At 52.9% G+C, this 23,868-nt stretch overlaps 1 protein-coding gene and 1 long non-coding RNA gene across 2 annotated transcripts in view; one reads left to right on the top strand and one right to left on the bottom strand.

Moving 5' to 3' along the window:
• Positions 1-23,868, bottom strand: part of RYR1 (ryanodine receptor 1) — a 122,723-nt gene that overhangs the window by 62,541 nt on the left and 36,314 nt on the right. Inside the window, exons 19-44 of the mRNA XM_053267249.1 lie at positions 23,666-23,858; positions 21,852-22,068; positions 21,661-21,765; positions 21,052-21,155; positions 20,196-20,279; positions 19,260-19,419; positions 17,623-17,770; positions 17,051-17,253; positions 16,732-16,906; positions 15,288-15,496; positions 14,444-14,826; positions 12,751-12,883; positions 12,268-12,428; positions 11,913-12,078; positions 11,619-11,705; positions 11,140-11,366; positions 8,743-9,673; positions 7,314-7,514; positions 5,959-6,070; positions 5,589-5,738; positions 4,801-5,074; positions 3,471-3,585; positions 2,286-2,418; positions 1,354-1,448; positions 955-1,090; positions 85-271 (exon numbers count right to left, since the gene is read on the bottom strand). Of these exons, the coding sequence (XP_053123224.1) occupies positions 85-271; positions 955-1,090; positions 1,354-1,448; positions 2,286-2,418; positions 3,471-3,585; positions 4,801-5,074; positions 5,589-5,738; positions 5,959-6,070; positions 7,314-7,514; positions 8,743-9,673; positions 11,140-11,366; positions 11,619-11,705; positions 11,913-12,078; positions 12,268-12,428; positions 12,751-12,883; positions 14,444-14,826; positions 15,288-15,496; positions 16,732-16,906; positions 17,051-17,253; positions 17,623-17,770; positions 19,260-19,419; positions 20,196-20,279; positions 21,052-21,155; positions 21,661-21,765; positions 21,852-22,068; positions 23,666-23,858 (5,089 nt within the window). The remainder of the gene's footprint in view (positions 1-84; positions 272-954; positions 1,091-1,353; positions 1,449-2,285; positions 2,419-3,470; positions 3,586-4,800; positions 5,075-5,588; positions 5,739-5,958; positions 6,071-7,313; positions 7,515-8,742; positions 9,674-11,139; positions 11,367-11,618; positions 11,706-11,912; positions 12,079-12,267; positions 12,429-12,750; positions 12,884-14,443; positions 14,827-15,287; positions 15,497-16,731; positions 16,907-17,050; positions 17,254-17,622; positions 17,771-19,259; positions 19,420-20,195; positions 20,280-21,051; positions 21,156-21,660; positions 21,766-21,851; positions 22,069-23,665; positions 23,859-23,868) is intronic.
• LOC128332668 (uncharacterized) lies at positions 21,948-23,704 on the top strand. Its single transcript, XR_008310715.1, has 3 exons — positions 21,948-22,101; positions 22,505-22,576; positions 23,592-23,704. It is a non-coding gene; the product is annotated as an uncharacterized LOC128332668 (long non-coding RNA).

Here is a 23,868-nt window from a genome sequence, read left to right as displayed (position 1 = left end):
ATATATCTCTAGGATATGTCATACATTAACTCTACACCCCACCCACCCAAATGAGGAACTGTGCCACCCCCTGCCCTTACGCACAGCTCCCGACGGCGATCTTTCTTGACTGTGGGCCCATCACGGGCAGGGTCCTGGGAGATCTGGATGGCCTCCTCAATGGCCGCTAACAGCCCATTGCCTCCTTCACCCCGCAGGGCAGGGCCGAAGCACTCGGGACGCCGGATCAGCAAGCGCACCACTACGTTGGCATTCTCTTCCACACTCTCACCTGTGGCATTGCGGGGAGGAAAAGGGGGCACACCCAGGTGAGCCAGGAAGCAGTGGGGCCAGAGAGGGATGGTTCTGTCAGAAATAGGCACCATCCGGTCATTCCACAGAAGCCAAAGTATACCCTTGTGGACACTTCTGCATCATTTGCTTTCTTGAAAGGAGGATTCTGGTCCTCCTGGGTGTGGCAAATAGCAATGGGCCTAGAAATATGCCAACAGAGCAAAGTGCGAACTCTAAATCTGGATAGAGTCTAGAAAGAGTTTCTAGCAAGGGAGGGGGGAAATCAGAAGCCCGGTATGCCGGTTTGAGACACTCAATGGGCCTGATTTGGCCCACTGACCGCCTCATGGATGAACCATGTCCTAGGCCCCCGCCTTGTGCTGCCCCAAATCAGGCCTGCCCCCTTATTTCTGCTGCAACCTTCCTCTGGTGTCTCCAGTCCTCCCAATATCAAATGGAAGCAATGGCTCTCCCACCGGGTAGGCCGCCATTTTGGAGACACTGATGCTGAAGCAAGGGGGAGGAGGGGCTCTACAGGAAGGGAGGAATGCAGCCAACTGTGGCCAAGGTTTCCATTGGGGGACGGTTTTTATTCACCCCTTTCAACCCTGAGTTGGCTGCCATTGTGGCAATGCCTGCAATGACACTCTTGAGGATCCACCCATCGCCTGCCAAGCTCACCGTTGACAAAGACAGTGAAGCGCAGGAAGTCCAGGTAACGCTCCCCACCGCAGGGGTTCCAGCCAATGTCGGGGTATCCCTTGGCGAGCAGCATAGCGCAGCTCTGGAGGCCAGCCCCCGCCAGATATGTCACCACCTGGAAGGCAAGGAGAAAAGCTCAAACAGAGCAGGCAGCCCTGCTCCTCCCAGGCCTGTTTCTACACACACGCTAGGCAGCCAGAGGAAGAGCAGTGATGGCCCGGGGCTTTAGGGAAAGGAGGAGGGAGAGGTGAGAAATCTGCAGTGGAGGGAGTGCCACCTGGCTTCATCACGGGTGCCCACATGCCTAGGGCTGACCCCTAGCCGTACCTCCCCACCGAGTGCCGGTGTTTTCCTGCCCTCCTGCCATGCACACGCTACCTTATCCAGGTCTTGCTCCTGCAGGGCCAGAGCCAGCTCGTTGTTATCGATGACAGACGCAGCAGCCACGTCCAAGGGGGTGGACCCACGCATGCCTAGAGGAGCGAGGGGAAGCGTCAACAGGCGCAACTCAGAGCTCGTGGCAATTATCAGAGATAGAATCCAACCCAAGAAACATGGAGGGGGGAACAGTAGCTGTTAAACTCAGCAGCGCCCCTACAGGTCGCAGCTGGCATGACACAACACAGGTAAGAAGAGGAGGGAGCCACTGGGATCTGCATAGGAGGTAAAATGCAGTTCTGGAGAAATTTCGTGATTAAAAATAATCATTAAAAAATCAAAAAGGGATTGATTGGGGTAGTTTATAAAAAAGCCGAGATCTCAAGCTGTGTCTACATATTTTGACTCTGGGCCAGTCACTTCTCTCTCTCACCCTAACTGACTTCACAGAGTTGTTGTGAGGAGAAACTTAACTGTGTACACCGCTCTGGGCTCCTTGGAGGAAGTGCGGAATAGAAATGTCAAATAAACAAATAAACAAACAAACAAATAAATAAAATATTTAATGTGCGGTAAATGAGAATGTTACAGAATGGTGCTTAAGACCAAGGAATATCCTCCCTTTAACTGTGACACCAGATGCATGTGATAAGGAAGGAACAGACTCAACTTTAGAAACCTGCAAAACCTGTTTGCCTAGTATGCCCAAAGTGGTATGACTATAGACCCTCATAAGAAGAGAGCCTTGTGAGGGTCTCTTTAGGTCTCTGAGGGGGGTGGGGTGGGATATTGTCTGTCACTGGCTATTTTCCCAATAACCCACTCCACCCCACTCCATCCTGCCCTGATCATGTAAATCCATCCTTGGGGGTAAATGCTCTTTGGAGGGCAGCTCCATCCCCCAAGTCCTTGCCCCAAGCACGGTGGCTCACCCAGCCCGATGCCGCTGTTCGCCAGCAGGTAGCTGAGGTGGTCGAACATTGAGCGCTGGTTCTGGCGGCTGATGCGGCAGAAGTAGCACAGGAAACGGCAGCAGTTGGTCACCATCTTGGGGAAGCGGATCTCCTGCTCAGGGGTCAGAGAGCTTCCTTTACGTCTTTGTGAATGCCTCACCCCCTGGCCATCACCCACATTTGGCCCAAGATGGCTCCATGGATAAAGACACTTGGAGCCTCACTGACTGGCTGGTGGGCGGGTGGGCTGATGGGGATATCAAAGTTGCCAGTTCCACATGGCCTAGAACACCGAGATTCTAACTACGTGGGAGCCAAGATATAAGTCACTGGAAAAATCTGAAAACTGCACATATTCAGGTCTTCTCCTTTCTCACCCCAAAACAGGGGGCTCCTCAATTGACCCCATGACCAAGGTACGACCCCATGTGGCCAAGGTACTTGCAGGACACTCTGAAAGCTGAAATTTGGTAATTCTGATAACAAGAAATGACTAAGCGTGGGATGTTTTTACACTTAACAGTCAAAGCTGGGGCCTTAACGTTGAGCTGATATTTTATCCTTGGCTTCTCTGGAGGCTGTTTGGCTCGAGCTGGATGCTTGAGGAACCAGAAGTGGCTACTTTGAGCCCTGCTGCTGGCAGAGTAAGAGGGGCTGTCCCTTTGGGGATGGGGCTATGCCTACCGGCTACCTCTCGAGATACTTTGGCACATCAGGAAGTTTTTTGCACTGGGCTTTTAAAGCCCTTTAACCCAGATCTCCTTCGGAATGGAGGGGGTGCGTTCCCATATCGACAAGATTTACCCCGAAGTCCCTGCAAGTTATCTGGGAGCAGTTCACACACAATTCAGGATTTTCACAGCATGCTAAGAGTGTAGCCCGATTTATATCCGGGGTAAAAAAAAATAAATCCACTATTTGTGTTGGTTTTTTGGGACAACTTCAAGTTCGCAGTAAAGCCCCCCCCCACCCCCAGTAAAGCCTGGTGTGTGTCAAAGTCCCAAGAAGCATTTAAAAAACAATTGTGATGCACAACTGCAATCTGAAGTGGCACAATCCATCCTGAAGTCAGTCCACTTTACCACCCAGTCCTGCTGCCTGTGTTGACCCAGCCTCCGTCTTCCATGAGCAGCCCCCATGCATGAAGCACGCCAGCTCCCTTACCTTTGAATCCCCGCCTCCCAGCACGTTCACCATGACTTCCATGACCGTCTCGTGCATGCCCAGGGCCCTCATCAGGTTGGGGTGTTGGTAGAAGACTTTGTTGTTCATAATGTTCCTGCCACAAAGAAACAGGTGGCAGTGAGCCGCTGAACGTTACAGAACACTTCATACAGAGAGCAAGGCTTGTGAGTGAGCAGCGGGGAGAGAGGCTGTGGACGTGTATGCAGGCATACAGCTTTGCATCAGGAGGATCTCAGGGTAACAAGTACGGGGAGTTCGGACGTGGGGTGGGGGAGAAATGGAGAACAAGCAAACCTGTAGCCAGCCTAAAGGGGTTTTTTGGGGGGGGGTGGATAGTGTGGGAGCTTATCTGGCCCTCATCAGTCCTAAGTGCAACCAACATTCAGTTATTTAAGAATTATTTGTTTGTAAATAGCTCTGGAGAGGAGAGCTGGTCTTGTGGCAGCAAGCATGACTTGTCCCCATAGCTAAGCAGGGTCCGCCCTGGTTGCATATGAATGGGAGACTAGAAGTGTGAGCCCTGCAAGAGATTCCCCTCAGGGGATGGAGCCGCTCTGGGAAGAGCAGAAGGTTCCAAATCTCCTCCCTGGCAGCATCTCCAAGATAGGGCTGAGAGAGATTCCTGCCTGCACCCTTGGAGAAGCCACTGCCAGTCTGTGAAGACAATACTGGGCTAGATGGACCAATGGTTTGACTCAGTATATGGCAGCTTCTTATGTTCCTATGTTGTTCCTAATAATTTAGAGTGAGAAATGTGGGTGGGTGGGTGGAGGAAGGCCCATCCAAGCCTCCGCCCTGGCTATGGGCCTGATAACAAGTGTGGGGAGAGAGCAATTCAGGAGGGGCAGGACTGTGGGGCGTGGGGCAAAGGCAACAATTTGTGAAATGCCAGGGATGGAAGCTCAGCTGGGTGGGAAGGCAGCTGCAGTAGAATGACCCAGTTCAGCAGGTGTGGAGAGAACAAAGAGGGAGTGCAGGTGAAGAGCTCAGTGGAGAAAAGGGGCCGAGGATGGAAGAGACCGGCCTGAGGCGCTGACACCAGGGGTGCTCAACTTTGGCTCCCAAGAAGTTGTTGGACTACAATCCCCATCATTCCCAGCCACAATGGCCAGTTGTTCTCCTACAACACCTGGGGACACAAGGTTGGAAACCCATAATTTTAAAGGGTGGGAAGGAGATCTGGTCTTGTGGTAGCAAGCATGAACTGCTTGCTAAGCAGGGGTCTGCTTTTGAAGGGGAGACTACCTGAGTGAGCACTGTAAGATATCCCCTCTGAGTCTGGAGAGTTCAAGGAGATGGAGGCACATACCCAATGCTCTGGATCATCAGGTTCTCCTCCTCAGGCCCCATCTGGACGATGAGCAGCGAGCGGATCTGGCCCAAGGACTCCAGCAGGCTCATGGTGTCATCCACCGAGTTGGCGTTGATGGTGTAAGCTTTGGGCATGGCACGGATCAACTCCCCGAGGCTGTCGTACTGACGATGGAGGAGGCTAAACATGACCCGCACCAACTCGGGGCTCTGGATGAAGGACTCCTGGGCCCAATGGACCATGGTGTGCGAGATCAGCTCTTGCAGAGTGCCTGCATGATTGGGGAGAGAGAGGACAGGATGTACTGGAGAGCTGAGCCAATCAGGAACAAGACGTGAAGACTCAGGTATGGTGTGAGAGGGAGCATCTGTTCTGCAGATATCCATAGGGTTAGCAGTCACCAGAGCACCCGCGGAACTGCCGTCCTGTGGATTACAACTCCCATCAGCTCCTTTGGCCATGGTGGTTGGGGATGGTGGGAGTTGCAATCCAGAGTCTGGCAACCCCTGCTGGCCTGGGATGACCAGGCTGAGCACACAGGCAATATAGGGTTCAAAGCGCGCAGAGTGAACTGGTTCCGCCCAGATACACCATTTTGCACCTGGATCCAGGGGGTGGATCTCAGAGGTCCTAGTAAGAAAACAGGAGATCCCACACGAGATGGCTGCTGAGGCTGAAGTGACTTGACTGGCAGCCTGGCTGGTGGCTCTGCCCCTGAACTCTTGGCAAAGCAGCCCCTCCGTGGTTCTCTTCCCCCTACCCCACAACGTTTCTGTTGCACCCACTGGGCTTTGGCTCCTCCTCCTGGGGCTGCTCCTCTTCTGTCTCCTCCTTCTTCTTGCGGAAGCTCACCACCTTCTCCACTAAGCTCATCAACCGCCGGCGGAAGGATGTTTCTTCCTCCTCCTCCTCTTCCTCACCTTCCGCTTGGATGCCTGTTGGGGAACGTGCAGAGTAGATGAGCCCTCTCTCTCTCTTTCGTAGGCTACTTGATGACATGCACGGAGCTTTCATGCAGGACACCCTTCCCTTTCCACCTACAGTCTGAAGTGGTACAGTCCAGCCTTCCACCGCCTCATTCTGCGGAATGGGCAAATTGGCTCTCGGGGGTGTGTGGTGATGAGAGTGGGGTTGCACCGGGGAGGTGCTCCTTACCACAGTGAGACAGCAGGTCGGTGTGGAACTCCAGCAGCTCGTCCCGGATCTCGTCGGGTACCGGGCATTCCTCCTCATCAGCCCCGTTCTTGAAATGCAGCAGCATGTTAATCTGGGGCAAAGAGGAGAGAAAGGTTGTGGCAGATGCAGGGCGCAGCCTGTCTGTCCTCTGGGCAAGGACTTTGCTCTTGGTTCTGTACAGCACCTAGCAATGCACTGGCATTAAATGCTGGAAACTAATCAGCAGCAAACCTAGCTCTTTCTGCTGCAGTGCAGCTCAGCACCATAACAGCCTTCTGCTTGCTCATTATGGATGCGTCCATGCTGAGTGATCCAGCTGTGTGTTGAATACACCAGCAAACCTTCAAGATCCACACCTGAATGTGTAACTCCACAGTCAGAAGAATGTGCCTCTGAACTTGGAAAGGAAACTGAATTTGAAAATGTAATGGACTTCTGCTGGGCAAGTGTCAGAAGTGACAGCAGCTTCTGCTGGGGGACCCACAGCGTTCCTGGGTGCTTTCCAGCCTAGCTGCTCAACAGCAGCAACACGCCTCCATTCAGGCAAGCCGCATTCAAAACGTAAACAGCAGGGGGAGCAGTCTTCCAGAAACTAACAACCCGGAAAAAACAGCAACCTTTTAACGCTGGATAGACAATGTGCTAGCACTATATCGCAGCGAGTAAATTTGAAACAAGGCATTGGGAATGTGAATGGCACCCTGCTAACAGCGTAGAGACTGCGGTGTCACGACGCAGGAAGTGTGGAAGCACACTTCTGAGATAGGACATGACCCCCATTGCAGGGACTAATCTGGAAAGCACCCTTGGGAGCCTTTTAAGGGCTCCGCAAGGAGAAGGGGGGCAAGCAAGCTGCCTGGAAGATTGCTGGCCCACTACTGATCATTCTCTGCAATGCACAGCCACAACAGAGGGCTGGATGTTTTCCAGGACAGAGTCTCAGTTCCGCTGTGCTGACGGAGAAGCCACGGGCTTGGCCAGTGCACACGTGAGCTATATGCCCCAGAATCCTCTGCCACAGGTAGCCATTAACACGGGAAGTATTTCCAAAGGCAGAAAATCTAAAAACCTCGGCACGACGGCAATGTCACCTGCAAGGAACAAGGCCAGTCCCACTCAGAAACTGGAAAAGGCGGCAGACACAGCAGGGTTTCAGCTTCCTGTGAATTTCCCCAAGTGTGCTGTGGTAATCACATCAGCTTCTAAAAATCTGCACACGGCAGGAAGAAACTGCACCTTCTGCGGACTGTAGCTCTAGCCAGCGCTCCCTATCCCAGAACTGCAGCCACACCCAATTCCACCGCCCCCCGCCATGCAAAGCCAGCCCCCCATACCTGTTCCTGCGGAGGTGAGCGGAATTCCCGGGTGCGCCGAGCAGTCTCAGCCGCCGACATGGTGAAGGCCAGCATCAGCGTGTTGTAGCGCTGGCGCTGGTTGGTCTGCAGGTTGTCCATGTAGCGCTCCGAGAAAGCAATGATGGCTTCCACACGGTGCTGCAGCTCCCGGTCACAGAAGAACTGCAGCAGGTTGCACATCTGTGGGGAGAGGGAGGGAGGGAGGGAGGGAGGGAGGGAGGGAGGAAGGGGGTGGGACGGGGTGGGGAGAGGGAGGTGGAATCAGAGCTGGACGGAAGGGAAAGAGGGGCGGAGGGGAGGACCTCCTGTCCAGCAGTACCGCACCCAGAGGCAGCACGCTGGGCGGGTAGGGGAGCTGGTCTGGTGGTAGTGAGTGTGAATGGCCCCCCTTTGCTAAGCAAGGTCCACCCTGGTTTGCATTTGAATGGGAGACCACATGTGTGAGCACTGCCAGCTGTTCTCCTTAGGGAAGGGGCTGCTCGGGGAAGAGGACCTGCCTGCTTGCACGCAAAAGGCTCTCAGTTCCCTCCCTGGCATCTAGGGCTGAGATCCTGCCTGCAAGCTGGGAGAAGCCGCGGCCAGTCTGTGTAGACAATACTGAGCTAGATGGGCCAATGGTCTGACTCAGTATGTTTGTTTGTTTGTTTGTTTATTTATTTATTGAATTTGTATACCGCCTAGTATAAAAATCTCTAGGCGGTGTACAGAATTAAAAACAGAAAAACATAACACATTTAAAATTCATAAAAAGATAAAATCATAAGAGATAAAAACACATTAATAACACATTAATTTTTTAAAAAATTGAGTCTCAGATAAAGGTCTGGGAAAACAGGTGCGTCTTCAAGTATATGGCAGCTTCCTATGTTCCTAAATGGTATTTGGGGATGACTCATAGGAACATAGGGAGCTGCCATATACTGAGTCAGACCATTGGTCCATCTTGCTTAGTATTGTCTACACAGACTGGCAGCAGTTTCTCCAAGGTTGCAGGCAGGAGTCTCAGCCATATCTTGGAGATACCACCAGGGAGGGAACTTGGAATCTATATGCTCTTCCCAGAGCGGCGCCTCCATCCCCTAAAGGGAATCTCTTCCAGTGCTCACACATCAGGTCTCCCATTCCTATGCAACCAGGGCAGACCCTGCTTAGATAAGAGGACAGGCCATGCTTGCTACCACCAGACCAGCTCTCCTCCACAGTGCCACTCAGTGGGCAGAGCCTAGTTGTGAGCAGGACCTGGCTCATAGGGGTTCCAACCTTGGGACCCCAAATATGCCCTTCGGCCATCGTGGCTGGAGAGGATGGGAGTTGTGATCCAACAAGGTCTGGGTATTCAGAGCTGGGAACTCCTGCCCTGATGTGAGACTGGGCATGTTGATCTGGGTGGTTAAGAAACAAAACGTACCTGCAGCTTGACAGATTCAGGCAGCTTCATCTGCAGCAGGCCTTCCTCCAGTCCCTCCTCCTGCTCCTTGGCCTCTGCCTCCCCGGCCTCGATGGCCTTCAGCTCTCGCTTTTCGCCTTCCTCACCTTCCTTCTTCTGATCCCCTCCGGCTTCTTTCTCTGCCCCCTCCTCCTCTTCCTCCTCCATCACCACCTCCTCCTCCCCCTCCCCCTCCGCAAACATCAGCTCTTCTCCTTCTTCAGCCCCTTCGGCAGCTGCCGCCGCTTCCTCCTCTTCCTTGGCCTCACTAAAGACGTTGGGCTCGATCATCTTGAGGATATGGCGCACGTCCTCGTCCTCGAAGACGCCCATGATGAGGAGGGTGCAGATCAGCTTGAGGACCGGCACGAACTGGAACTCCACGCTGCCCCCTACAGGGTCGCGGGTGTGCTGTCCGCCATCTTGGACAGCCTCGGTCAGCATGTTGATGGCTTTGACCTTCAGGATGTCCAAAGGGATGGAAGGACTCAGCTGGTAGAGCTCCGAGCTGGTGCTGACGAAGCAGGTGTCCGAGAAGTGCAGCGGAGGGCGCAGGCAGGTGCTCATGCCCACCCCGGGCAAGCCTTGTTTCTTGGTCTCGTCTGGGAAGAGGGTGATGCTCTTGGTATTGTCTGTCATGGGGACGATGAACTCGCTGTTCATCATGAGGCGGGAGCGCTTGGCCGACTCCAGGTGCATGCTGATGAGCAGGTCGTAGTAGCCGCTGCGCAGGAGGCCGGGCAGGTGGTTGCTCTCGATGGTGTGCAGGAGCTGCGACTCGTCCATGTGGCTGCACAGGGCATGCGCCACCCGGTTGTTGCCCAAGGCGCACACGGCGCAGTACAGCTTCAGAGTATGCGAGTGGAACTTCAGCAGGTCCAGCCGCTCTGACAGCTCCAGGATGTCAATGCACCTGAAAAGGGGGCAGGAAGAGGCCGCGTGTGGGTAGTCGCTTCCCGCTGGAGAGCACAGGTAGGCAGTCACCAGAGGAAGACAGAAAGCTGCCTTCTCTCGAGACAGCCCATCGGCCCACCTAGCTCAGTAGTGTCTACACCAGGCTGGCGCAACTTTGGCCCGCCAGCTGATGCTGGACTACAGCTCCCATCAGCCACAGTGGCTAATGAGGGGTGAACATAAGAACAGCCCTGCTGGATCAGGCCCAAGGCCTATCTAGTCCAGCATCCCAGTGATGGGAGTTGTAGTCCAACAACAGGGTGGGGGGCAGAGTTGTGCAGCCTTGGTCTACAGACCCTGCACTGACTAACAGCAGCTCTCCATGGTTTCAGACAAGGGTCTTTCCCAGCCCTACCTGGAGAGGCTGATGGGAACTGAACCTGGGTCCTTCTGCATGCAAAGCGGATGCCCTTCAGGCTTGAAGGCTCTGTTTTGATTTTGACTAGAACCCCAAGATCCAGCAACCAGTGCCAGCTGCAAAACTGCAGATCACAGGCAGTTTGTGCTCAGCCCAGAGAATTGTTTTTGGCACTCCTGTGGAGCTCACATTGCTCCCACACAAAACTCCACTCCCAGTTCCATTTCCCCAAGCTTTCCCAAGGTCTAGCTGACTGATCTATCTATCTGTCTATTTATTTATTTAAAATATTTCTATACCGCCCCAAACTTGCGTCTCTGGGCGGTTTACAATTAAAATCATTTAAAAGATTAAAAACATGTAAAACCCAGTGTTAAAATTATTTAAAACTATAAATCTAAAAGCCTGGGTGAATAAATGTGTCTCCAGTGCCTTTTTAAAAGTTGCCAGAGATGGGGAGGCTCATATTTCAACAGGAAGCGCATTCCAAAGTCCAGGGGCTGCAACGGAGAAGGCCCGTTCTCGAGTAGCCGCCCGAAGAGTTGGCGGCAACCACAGATGAACCTCTCCAGATGATCTTAACAGGTGGTGGGGCTCACGGCAAAGAAGACATTCTCTTAAATACCCAGGGCCTAAGCTGTTTAGGGTTTTATAGGTAACAACCAGCACCTTGTATTTTGCCCAGAAATGTATCGGCAGCCAGTGCACTTCCTTCAACACAGGATTAAATCTTTCAGATCTATCTACCAAACAGATCCTGCCATTTCTGTCTGCCCCTGCGGTACAGCATGAGCAGAAGTGTCTTGGGAAAGGGATGCACCTTTTCCCCTGGGTTACCCTCATGAGCACTGTTGGAAGCCAGCCAATCAGGTGGACTACTTGTTCCATGCCAATGGCTATCCAATCCCATGGAGATACAGGACTTGGGAGTGGAACGGCTGGGCTGTGCATCACACTGCAGCCACGGAGGTGACATGGCCCAGCCCCAGAGACCGTCCACCATGACCTCCACGCAGAACCTGGCCTCCTCAGCTCTGTTCTTGTAGTGGGGTTGCTGGAGAGCTCACCGGCTTTCCTCAGGGATGTGGAGGGCCATCATGATGTTCGGGTCCGTACACTCAACCATCCAGCCATGCCGTTCACCGACACGGCCGACGTCCACCCGCAGGAATTCATTGGGCATTCGGCTCCAGGTCATCGGTGTCAGCATCTGGATGATGAGCCGTGGTGGGCACTGGGGTTCCGGGTTCTTCCGCTCACTGCGGAACATGGCGGCAGAGATGGGCATGATATTCTGGCAGGAGGAGGAGAAGGAAAGGCAGAATAATTGTTCCGGGAGTCACATCTGCACACTCCCCTCTGTTCTAACCCAGGGTTCCCAACCTTGTGTTTCCAGGTGTTGCTGGACTACAATTCCCATCATCCCCAGCCACAATGGCCTTTGGCCATTGTGGCTGGGGATGATGAGGGTTGTAGTCCAACAACATATGGGGGCCCAGGTTTGGGAACTCCTAACCTAATACATTCTGGGTGGGGCAAGTCTTACCTTCAGCTTTCCCAGTTCAAACTGGACCACGTTCTGGCTTGTTGGGAGAACAATGATAGCAGGAAACAGCTTGGTGTTTGGCTCCACCTGGAGGGTGGATGGTAGGTTTGTAAGAAAACCCAGTGGAACCCATAGAAAAAGAGAGGCTGCCCCTACAAAAAGGCACCACATTGCTACTGCAAGGGGATGAATAGAGCCGAAAGTCCATGAGCATCCTACCCTCCATCAACCCATCAATGAGGTGGCCTGCTCACCTGCAATACGAATGCGATGAACATTTGTAACCCTACTCACCTGGAAGAAAGTGTTGACCTCCTTCCCATTGGCCGTGAAGGTCATAAGGCCTGTTGCCAAGTCCACAAGGCAGCCAATCACCAGGTCCACCGTGCTAACCCGGGTTTGCTGGGTACTGCTGACAAAGTCCCCTCCCCAGACCATGTAGCAACTGCTTCGCTTGATGCTGTGGAAGAGAGAAGTGGTTGAGAATCCTGACAACCATTCTTCCTGAGGAGTCTAAATTTCACCTCCAGGACCCAGCCAAGCTCAGATGCCCTCCTCCCCAGCCTCCCCACTTCGTCAGGCAAAACGTGGGCCTCAGGATCCTTTTTCGATGACTCCGCCATGCATCACAGGCTGGGCTAATTCTCACCTGTCATGGATGTTTCCCTTGTCATCGCCCATGGTGACAGTGACATTGCGCACCTTGCTGAGGTCAAAGTTCATGTCATGCTGGTGGTAGTCAGGGGTGACCCAGCCTACCCAGACGCAGGTGGGCTCTTGGCCTGCGAAGATCCGGACTGAGTAGTAATACTGTGCGAGGTTGGGGGAGAAAGAGGAGAAGAGTGAGTCCTTAAAAGTGACTCCACAATCAACATGGAGAGCAGCAAAGCTGGGTGTCATATTACAGCAGGCTGTGGGCAGATCAGTCTTTTAAGCATGTAAAATGTATAACCCATGTTTCCCAAAACTGGGGCTCAAAGCAGCTTATGATTTTTAAAATCCAGATAAAATACCCATAAAACCACATCAATAAGGCACACAAATATTATGATTTAGATATCAGGACCAAATGATACGGCCCTTATTTCAAAGAGAGAAAGTCAAGTGCCCCAAATAGCCAAGCTGCCATTACGGTTGTGGTGTTCATGATGATTTCGGGGTCATCTCGGTCATCCGGAACCACTTCCTCTTCCAGCCGAGGTACTGTGGGGACCACGGGAGGAGGGGTGATGAAGGTAGTGGCCTTCTTGGCCTTGAACAGGAATCTGGAGAGGAAAATGGGAAGGTCGAGGGAGCATGGTTACCATGCAGTTGGTGGTGCTTTGTACCTCCTTCCCTCTCACGCTGCTATGCTAGGCATGCTTACTTGAAAAGAAACACCACTCAACTAAGTAGGATTTCCATTTCAGTAAATTTGCTTTGGACTGACTTTATACTTATATAAAAGCAGGGCTAAAATATCTTTCAGTCTTGAGTTCCCAGCTGCTGTTGGACTACAAACCCCATCGTCCACAGCCACCATGGCCAAAGGTCATTTGGGGATCCTAAGAACCCCTGTCTTACAACCCCTGTTATACCTTTATTTACCCCAAAGGAAGAGGATTCTGAATTTAAGACAGCCCCCAATTTGTAAATTCAAAGAACTTGGGCGGGGGGGGACTACTCTTTTCGGTGGGGGCGGGGAATGAGTCTTTTCAGGATTCAGGTGAATAGGGTACTTTTCTCCTAATCATGCCCATTTGCTGGTAGAAGATTGTCAGAAAACATCAGAAAAGTTAACATGCACAGAATGTTTGACAATAAAGGACCTCTAGAGACCTTGGGCACAATTAGTCTGGAGCCCAAGAGGTAAACTGTTATTACCCATTTGTCGCACATGGTCCAGAAGTCTTTCTAGACCAGCAATCTTCACACTTTTCAAAGCCAGGAGTGGAGTGGGGCTGGCGGTGGCCTGTGTGCGGCCGTGGCCCCCTGGCCCCGCCTCCTGCTTCTGACTTCAGATGCAGGGGGTCGGCTAGCCACACCCCCACATCTGACGTCAAACACAGGGGGCGTGGTCTCCCTTCCAAACAGGGCCGCGTGGCGCCATTTGGAAAGGAGATCGGCCCGCGCTGCGTTGGGCAGTATGGGCCGGAGCGACTCTCCCTGCCTTAACGCAGCGCAGGCCGATCTCTTTCCTAAATGGGCCGCACAGCCCCATTTGGGAGGGAGATCGATCGGCTCTGCTGCGCTGGCAGTAAGACCAGGAGTGGCTGGACAGAGACAAATTTTTCTCCTGTTCTCACAACACTAGAACCAGGGGTCATTCCATGAAACTGAGGGACAGGAAATTCAGGACTGACAAGAGGAAGTACTTTTTCACACAGCACATAATTAATCTATGGAATACCTTGCCATGGGATGTGATGATGGCCACCAGCTTGGGTGGCTTTAGAAGGGGCTTAGACAAATTCATGGAGGACAGGTCTATCCATAGCTACTAGTCTGGTGGCTGTGGGCCACCTCCAGCCTTAGAGGCACGAAGCCTCTCAATATCAGTTGGAGGGGAGCAACAGCAGGAGTGCGAGCATGCCCTCACCTCTTGCCTGAGGGCTCCCCAGAGGCATCTGGTGGGCCACTGTGTGGAACAGGATGCTGGACTAGATGGGCCTTCCTGGGCCTGGTCCAGCAGGGCTGTTGTTCTGTTATGTAATCAATTAGCCAGGGGGCCACATTTAGGGTTGATGGGGGCCACCACCACTGGCCCCCAGGCCTTACATTGTTCTAGACTGTTGCTGGGACTTGTTATGGAAGGAGCCTACAGGCTTATCTCTTATGCATCTCACCCTCGCTTAGTCTTGTTCTTTTCTGTAGAGGCGTCCTTCTCATTCTCTGTCTTGGGGGGCTCCTTGGGGGGCTCCTTGGGCGTGGTGGGCGAAGCAGGGCCCTGCTTCTCCTTCTCAGCCTCCTCAGACTCTTTACGGCTGGCAGTTTTCCTCAGCTGCTCAAACTCTGAGTCGAGGTCAACGTCCTTGACATCCTCCTCAGGGATGGTGAGGGCATGGGTGAGGGGTGTGGTGCCTGCCTGGAACTTGAACTTCTCATGGAACTCCACAGGCATACTGAGGCGCAGGAAGAGGAGTTCCACCACCGCATTTTGTGACCCAAAAGTCCTGTGCGTCAACTTAAGGCACGGCGGGTTGTCCACAGTGCCGTCGATCCGGGACACCTGAAAAGGGAGGGGAAAAGCAGAGAATTCGAGTGGTTGAAGCACAGAGGGCCAAGTTCCTTCCCTGATCGGGATTCCTCTAGAGCCGTGGGCTCCATCCCTGGTACAGGGAGTCCTGAGGCTCCTTTAGAAGTTCACCAGGAATTCCTTGGTGGATTAGAAATGGCAGATGAGCTTTCTTGATAGTTTGCTCGTCCACTATCAATCTTCCCTGGCATCATGCAGCTGCAGGAGAATCTGGGGTGCTTCTGAAGAAACACTCTTCCCTGTTCACACAAGGCCTGAGGAAGTGGAATAGGCTTGGAAAGGGCCCCCATCCCTTCCAAGGGACGCACGCTTCCCAAGCCACGCTTCCCAAGCCACGCTTCTCTCCTGTGCTGCTGCCTCCAGAACACCTTCCCAAGAGGCCTCAGACACCCGGCTCCCGTGGCTCAGTCTCCGAGCCTGCCTCCTACACTCACCTCGTAGTGAGGGTGCTCTTCCGGCACGGGGGAGAACTGGGGGAGGCTCTTGCTGAACCACATGGTGATGTCCCGCTTCATGTTGATGGCGAAGGGCTCAAAGCCCTCCTGCAGGCCACAGATGGTGAAGTAGCGGAGACTGCTGACGTCTTGTCCCAAGTTGAGGCGGCCAACCTGGGACAAGCCCAGGCTGCACACTGGAATGAAGCCTACAAGTGATATGGGGGTGGGGAGAGAGAGAGACCTGGTGTGATGACTCCCATGGAGACCGTGGAGGAGGATTCCTCAGATGAAGAGCCAGAGCAGGGGGAGCAGGTTGAAACTCCGGTTGACTCAGCAGAGCCGGAGCTGACAAGCCTGCAGGCCCTTCTGCCTCCTTCCCTCCCTCCTCCTGATGAAGCCTCCGCGTTCACTGAAGTTGAGGTGCCTGCTCCAGATCCCCAACAGTGACGTTTGGCCAGAGTACAGGCTCAGAGGGAGGAACGCCATAGGCCGGAGAGGCTGGACAGAAGGAACAGGTGTCCCAGCTCTGACCCGGTGGCATCTCCCTGACAAGGCTCAGCTGTGATATGCTGGACTCTCAGCACGCTGACTATTTAGAGCAGCCTGAAAGCTGGGTCTGTTCTGGAAACAACGTCTGTTGTGACAAGCCCTGACCGTGAGCAACCTTGACCTGGAAATCTGGACCTGTTTGTAGTGGCTGGCCACGATTCGTGTTCACCCCTGGTCCTGATGACTGTACAATCCCTGGTACTGACTTCTTGCAACGTTTTGTGACTATGCTTTGTCTCTGTTCCTGTCTGCTGGCTCTCCCTTCCCCTCTGAAAAAGAGTGGTTTGACAGCTGCAGGCCAGTCGGCCAACGCAGGTCCTTACACCTGGCGTTACCCCTCTATATATGGCTTTAACCCGCTCTATACCCTCAGTCCTTCCAGAGCTGCTTCAAATAAGGACTCCCTTTCACCTCCTGGGAACAAAGAAGGCTTATGGAACTTACGCAGTTCTACGGAAGAAAACCCCACCCAAACATAATCTGGCACTGGGGGTGGGATTCAGCTTCCTGCTTTTCAGATGAAGTTTCTAGTCCTGGTTGTTGCAAACGTGCGCTTCAATGCAGGTGGACAAAGTCTGGTGAAATCTCAGAAACTAGAGAGGGGATTGGTAGGATGCCCAGGGGGCAGGGCTTCAGCGCCCCAATAATAAGATGGATCTGGGGATGATGGGAGTTGTAGTCCAACAGCAGCTGGAGAGCCTCAAGTGGGCCACCCTTGAGCTAGAGAAACATCCCAGAAGTCCGGGTTCCTCACACCCAAACTCTAACCAACTCTGCCTACCGTCCTCCTTACAGCCAGCAGAGGAATCCAACCGTTCCAGTCCTCTGCCTCCTCACAAACCCAACCTATGAGGCAGAGAGCCCAGGTGTCACAGGAAGCCCTCCTACTCACCATCGCCAATCTCAATTTCCTTGAAGGCCAGCTCTGACCCGGAATCACTGATCAACATTTCCCCGTTGAGTGTAAACATGATGTTGTTGTCAATGAAGTCTATCATGCAGCCCACCACGTCGCCTGGTTGCCACGGGCGGCCAAAGGGCTCGCTGCCCACATGCCAGCGCTGGCCCTGCGGGGCAGGAGAAAGCAGAGGTCTTACACCATGGGTGGCAAGGTGAGAGGGACCTGATGGTGCAAAGTGGTCCCCACAGGGCAAGGAAGGAGGCCCCCCAGGATTAGCAGGAGCTGCAGCAGCCAGCCCTCTCGGACTCACCCGGTGCCCATTGAAAACATAGGAGAGCTCGTCTGCTCCCAGCTCCACGTCGGGCCGCACGTTTGGCCGGGCCCAGCCCACACGCATCTCGCCTGTGGTGACCGCCTCGAACTCGAAGTACCACTTGCCCGACTTCACCGCATAGAACTGCTCCGCCCGGAAGATGCGGACCTTCTCTGATCGGGTCTTGGTCATGTCCTGACCTGTTGAAGAGGCCAGGACGAGAAAGAGATGGCAGAGTGGGGATTCATCCACTTACTGGCCTCCTCGTTGCCCTCTGACCCTCTGTCCCGTTCACTTCATCCCCTTCTAGGCAGGGGTGGATGAACTACGTGGCAGAGAGTCTCTGGGATGGCAACACTTCAGGCAGCAGATGGAGGGCTGTGCATTTAGGAACACGCATACACGCACGTGAGCACACATACCGAGCCGCCTTCTGCTGGGACAGACCCTCGGTGACCACAAATTTCATGTGATTCTCCTGGCTGGAAGAGTTGGCCGTTCTTTGCTCTCCCAGGGAAGGGAACAGAACAGCCAACCCCAGGGTAAGTGAGGAGCAACAGGACACTTACTGGCTTCCTGGTCTGGCGGCTCGATATTGTACCCGTAGCCGATGAGAGTCCGCACAGCCTCCCGCAAGCTATCCCTGTTGGTTTTCTTGGTCCGCTCATCCAGCAGGCTGTAGGGCACCAGGCGGGGATTGCGCTTGTTTTTGATGTCCTAAGAAATGCACCAGAGGAAGACGCTTGCACATACTCACAGGGCGCAAGACACAGCAACAGATACACACAAGCATCACAGAACAAAGTGTGCCAGGCTGAAAACCCAGGATGGCATATTCCCTTTCAGAATGGGAGACAGTACCTAGGAGTTCTGCCTCACACCTCCCTCTCTGCCTTTAGCCACAAGATCCCTGGGCTCATTGTTCTAACGTGAGAATCCGTCCTTTTCCCGAGCCAGCATTCTGACTCGTAGACTTTGCTCCACAGCAAGGTGGATAAAGACATTTGTTGTTGTTTTTTAAGGCAGACTTGGGTTAATTTTTATTTAAATCAGATTTTAAAGAAAGAAAGAAAGAAAGAAAGAAAGAAAGAAAGAAAGAAAGAAAGTTTCAGCTACAATAATTTACCTGGCTTAAAATGAAATACAAATATAATTTCTTGATTCGGAATGTGTGACTATGTTGTACGTGCACAGAGATGTCTGTACACATGAACATGTCTTTGTGTGAATGAGTGCACATGCCTTCATTTTAAGAGTGAACCTGAGTTCATGGCCCCTCAAATGCAGGGTACAGAGAGGAAGTGTGTTCTTGTACATGTGTTGAACATAATGTATGAATTGATTGATTGCCGTCAAGTCAATGTCGACTCTTAGCAACCACATAGATTATCTCCAGGAGGTTCTGTCTTCCACTTGGCCTTTAAGGTCTCTCCGTGGTGCATTCATGGCTGTTGTCATAGAGTCCGTCCATCCACCTTGCTGCTGGTCGTCCTCTTCTTCTCTTTCCTCCCACTTTTCCCAGCATTATGGACTTCTCAGGGGAGCTGGGTCTTCACATAATGTGTCCGAAGTATGATAGTTTGAGCCTGGTCATTTTTGCCTCGAGTGAAAATTCTGGTTTGATTTGTTCTGTGATCCATTTGTTTGTCTCCCAGTTGTCATACAGAGAAATAATTCACAGGCCATAGAGCCCCAGCTCATGGGGCCCAGAGGCCTCTTTTGAAGAGGTGCCTCTCTTGTGCATAGCAGTGGGAGAGCAGCTGCCCCTTCCAGCCCTAGCATGGCATCCCTCCAGTGGCTGCTCCTGGAGTCTCCCTCGTGTTGCTTTTTAGAATGTTACCCCCCGGAGGACAGGGGACCATCCTCTTCCTCTTTTCTATGCACACCGCTGTGAAAACTCTTCCGCTAAAAAGTGGTATAATAAATAATGAGGACTGTAGTTGTGGGCCTAGAGGGTACCTTCTGAGGTTGTGAAAAGGCTCAATCCAGTTGTAAATCAATACCTTGTGTGGTTACAGCACAGTAAGCACTTTTATTTAGGATGTATCTACATGAAACATGGACAGGTTTTATTTAAATCAAGGATAGACGTTGCTCTTGATTTACATCATGGTTTAAATTGCTGATGGGAAGCAATCCACCCTGCTCCACAGTAGCCTACTGGATCCCAACCCCACATGGAGCATCGTCGCTCAGAACCACATACCTGCACAGCACTGTAGGTCCACCCCTGTTGGACACGGTCTCTTGCCCAGACATTGTGTCCGTTCTCAGCCAGCTTGTCCACCAGGGTATTCTGGGCTGGGGTTAGCTTGACATGGTTGAGGTCCAGAGGCGCTGGCTTGTAGCCATTGGACATCATGTACCTGCCAAGCGGGGGGAGGCCAAAGCAGGTCTTTAGTACGAGGCCTGACTCTCAAAAGCCAACTTTCCTGCCTATTCACACAGAATGGTCCAGTCCACTGGGCTACTGAGGACTGTATTCCTCCTCCTTTATCAGCACTGGCTCAGCCTGTTTGCCCAACCAGATGCTTCGGAGTTCTCCAACTGCTCAGCAAGCCCTGTTTCCTGTCTCCAACAACAACCAACATGTTATAGCCAGGGCTGTATAGATCAACCCCACAGGGCTGTGTGGGGGGGAGATTCTCCTGAAAATTCAGCACCAAACCAACATCTCCCCTTACCAAATTCTGTAGTTAAATCAGACTATTGGGCACATATGTGATTATCTGCAAGCAACCCCAACATTCCTTGGTGTGGGTGCCATATTGAGGCCCTTGCTAAGCCTTGGCGCACTTGGTCTCAGAGTTCACAGATTTGCAGGAGGATGGGGGTCGATGGGAATTGGGCCATTGCGGCTGGAGATGACAGGAGTTGTGGTCCAATAACAGCCGGGGACCCAAGTTTGAGAATCCCAGCATTACCTTGATGCAATCCTTACAATTCTGCAAGATAGGCTTATTCCAGTACTGCAAAGATGGGGACAGGAAGGCTGTGAGCAGCTGGCTTAAGACCACCTAATAAGCCAAGGTGAGATTCAAGGCAGGGAAGTTCTGCTGTGTGGCTCAGGCTCTGACGCTGCACTCTCTGTAAGAGAGCGACAACCCGGCTCTTGCTTGCCGACAGGAGCTGGGCCACCTACGTTTTGGGCAGCTTCGTCTTCTTGAGGTTCTCTTCGGCCTTCTCGTCTGCCATCCCCACGTGGCAGCCCAAAGCAAGCAGGGTCCTGCAGGGGGACACAGAGGTGGGAAAATAAGCCATCTGCAGTGGGCAGCAGTCAGCCAGGGATTGCTGAAGGGACATTCCACGGGCAGAGGGGAAGCTGGGTGCAGGCCTCAGGCTGGTCAATGCCCAGAGTCCAAGGGCATGGCCTGAGGACACACAAAACAGCCACCTTGCTGAAGCTAAGTGGGTCTAGTCTGGTCCTGGGAACAACATGCCTGTCATTTTGAGTTCCATGAGGGAAGAGAGGTGGGATAGAAGAGCCATAAATACAGGCACTCAGCCTCATGAGTTTTTCCTGGTTTCCTTTTGCCTTTCTGGACTCCAGTGCTGCCACAAGGATATTTTCCAAGGGCATGCAATCCACTGAGTAATCAAGCACATATTGCCTTCACCTCTCTCCTGACCCACACATGCAGGGAGGATTGTGCCCCTTCTTGAGAGGCAACAGATCCCCTCCGATTTATCCCGACCCTCCATCCCATCACCAGGAAGTTTTTCACACCTAGCGTTTAGTTCGCATCTTCTCCGGAATGGAGGAGGTGCATTCACATATCGGCCATAGCTTGAAGTCCCTGCAAGCTATCAGAGAGCACTTCACACAAAATTTGGATTTTTTTTTATTGCGCATTAGAGCATAGGCTGATTTATATCTGGGGTTAAAAATTCACTTTTTGTGTAGGTTTTTGGGGGCAACTTTGAACTCAAGGTAAAGTCTCTCAGTAAGCCAGTAAAGACTGTTGTCTGGGAAAACTCCAGGAAAATTTCCAACTCACTTGAGTGTCTCTCCTGACATCTGCAGGTTGTAATTACGTTCTGGTTCGGGCAGGCTGTGGAAATCCAGCAAACACGGATGCAAACGCCTGTTGTCATCACGGATCTGAAAAGGGGCAAAGCATAAACCTTGGTTCAAGTACCCCACTGTCAAAGTCTTCTCCCACTTGCAATGGGTTTGAGATTCAGAGGCCCGGCTCAGCTTAGGAACATTGGAACATAGGAAGCTGCCTTCTACCGAGTCAGACCATTGGTCCATCTAGCTCAGTACCGTCTGCACAGACTGCTTCTCCAAGGTTGCAGACAGGAGTCTCTCTCAGCCCTATGTTGGAGATGCTGCGAGAGAGGGAACTTGGAACCTTCTGCTCTTCCCATAGCAGCTCCACCCCTTAAAGGAAAGTTCTTATAGTGCTCACCCTTCTAGTCTCCCATTCATATGCAATCAGGGCGGACCTGCCTAGCTAAGGGGACAAGTCATGCTTGCTACTAGCTTGTTGCATGAGGGACTATGGGGCAGTGGTGGTGAAGGAAGGGGCATTCCCAGACCTATCAGCTGTAGGCCCAAAGGCTCTCCATACCGGTGCCAGGGTGAGGCGACAGCAAACACTCACCGTGCCATAGGTCCACCCTTGCTCGATGCGGGTCAGTGCCCAAAGCTCGTGGATATTCTCAGCCAGTTTCTCCCGGATCCGCTCAAGATGGGGGGGCAGCACAATCTGTGAAGAAGGGACGGGAATAAATCAGCGGGGGGAGCACCTGCACGGCCAGAAAGGTCCCCTAGCTGCCTAGGCCTGGCCCTTACTTGGACGGTGTCAACAGGGTATGGCGTGAAGGAGGTGTGGGACAAAGACTGCGTGGGGCCTAGAAGGTTCCGGAACCCGCTGAAGTCGTGCTTGTACTCCTTGATCGGCTCCACGCGCATCTTCTCGCGGGGCAGGAGGGCCTCGTAGCAGGGGGCATAGCCTGGTGGGGGCAGGAACTTGAAGTCTCCGTGACGGCCCCCTAGGAGGAAGCGCACCCTACAAGGGGGAGAAAGAGAGAAAGAGCGTCAGGTGCTGGGTCTCTTGTTAAGCGAACCGTTTCTCCACAGGAGTAGCCCGCAAAACGCTTGTGTGTTGTGAGAGGGGCCACCCCTGTCCATGAAAGCAAAGGGGCACGCAATGCATCTGGGTGTGCCTAGCCTAGAGCAGGGATTCTCAACGTTGGGTCCCAGATGCTATTGGACTTCAACTCCCATAATTCCCAAGCAAAGGCCACTGGGGCTGGGGATTATGGGAGCTGAAGTCCAATAACATCTGGGGACCCAACGCTGAGAATCCCTGGCCTAGAGAGAGACACTGCACCCCCCCAGGACTCCTTATAAGATGCCACACCTCCGTTCACACACACCTGACCCGCTATGAAGAAGGGCATTTTGCTAACCGTTATTATTAACGTTGCACTCTCTATGCACAGGGACCACCTAATGGCGCAGTGGGAGAAATGACTTGACTAGCAAGCCAGAGGTTGCGGTTCGAATCCCATCTGGTATGTTCCTTAGACTGTGGGAAACATCAATATCGGGTAGTAGTGATATAGGAAAGATGCTGAAAGGCATCATCTCAGACTGCGTGGGAGATGGCAATGGTAAAGCCCTCCTGTATTCTTCCAACGAAAACCACCGGGCTCTGGGGGCGCCAGGAGTCGACACCGACTCGACTGCACAACTTTACTTTTATCTATGCATACAATGCTTTGCAAAGTATGACAGATTCCTGCCCCAGGGGGCTTACAATCTAAGATCTGACACAGGGAAGACAACAGAAGAAGGGGAAGGAAATGGAGGCAGGGTAAACAGAAGACGACAACAAGAATAATCATCTGCTACAATATTTAATACTAGTATGCCAATTTATTGCCAATCCATTGGATATGCCAATATTATTTATTGCATTTAATAATATGTCAATATTAGTTGTCCCCCCTATTGGCACAATCCTATGGATTTTTATTCAATACCGGGTCCAACTGATTTCAACAGGGCTTGCCCCCAAGCAACTGTGCCCAGGGCCACGGAACCGGAGAATGTAGAGTTGGAATGGACCACAGAGACCTCCTAGCCCAGGGCTGCACAACTTCGTCCCTCCAGCTGTGGCTGGACTACAGCTCCCATCAACCCCAACTACTGTCTGCTGTGGCTGGGGGTGATGGCAGCTGTAGTCCACCAGCTGCTGGGAGTTGTGCAGCCCTGTCCTAGTTTAACGCCTGCTCAGTGCAGGAAACCGACAGATGGCCACCCAGCCTTGGCTCGGAAGTCTCCCACGGAGCACTGCCCACCACTGCATGGGGCAGAAGGTTCCATTGTCAAACAGCCCGTACAGTTAAGAAATGCCTCCCAGTGGCTATCCCTAAATCTGCTTCCTTGCCATTTCGACCCATTGGTTCAAGTCCTGCCTTCAGGGGCAAGAAAGAACAAGCCTGCTCCTCTTTCTACACGGCGGTCCTTCAGACATTGGGAGACGATTACCAAATCCCCCGCCCTGTCCTGTCTTCTCTTCTCCAGGCTAAACATACCCAGCTCCTTAGCCTGCCTCGCCTGTTCGCCCCACCTGTGCCCACAGGACCAGGCGGACTCACTTGATGCCTGCAGAGAAGCTGACCACAGGGAAGAAGAGCCCGTCCAGATTGAAGTTCTCAAACATGCCCTGGACTGGGAAGCCATTGATGCGGAAGGAGATGCTGGGCACACTCAGGTCCAGGCAACAGCTCACCACGTCGTCCGCCCCCAGCGTATGCTGCCCGGGTGATGTCACAGGCCGGGCCACGCGGCCTGCGCCAAA

Source organism: Hemicordylus capensis, chromosome 7 (assembly GCF_027244095.1).
Source record: "Hemicordylus capensis ecotype Gifberg chromosome 7, rHemCap1.1.pri, whole genome shotgun sequence".
NCBI classification, from domain to species: Eukaryota; Metazoa; Chordata; class Lepidosauria; order Squamata; family Cordylidae; genus Hemicordylus; species Hemicordylus capensis.
Note: the sequence above shows the minus strand (reverse complement) of the source record. Positions and strands in the feature narration are given on the sequence as shown.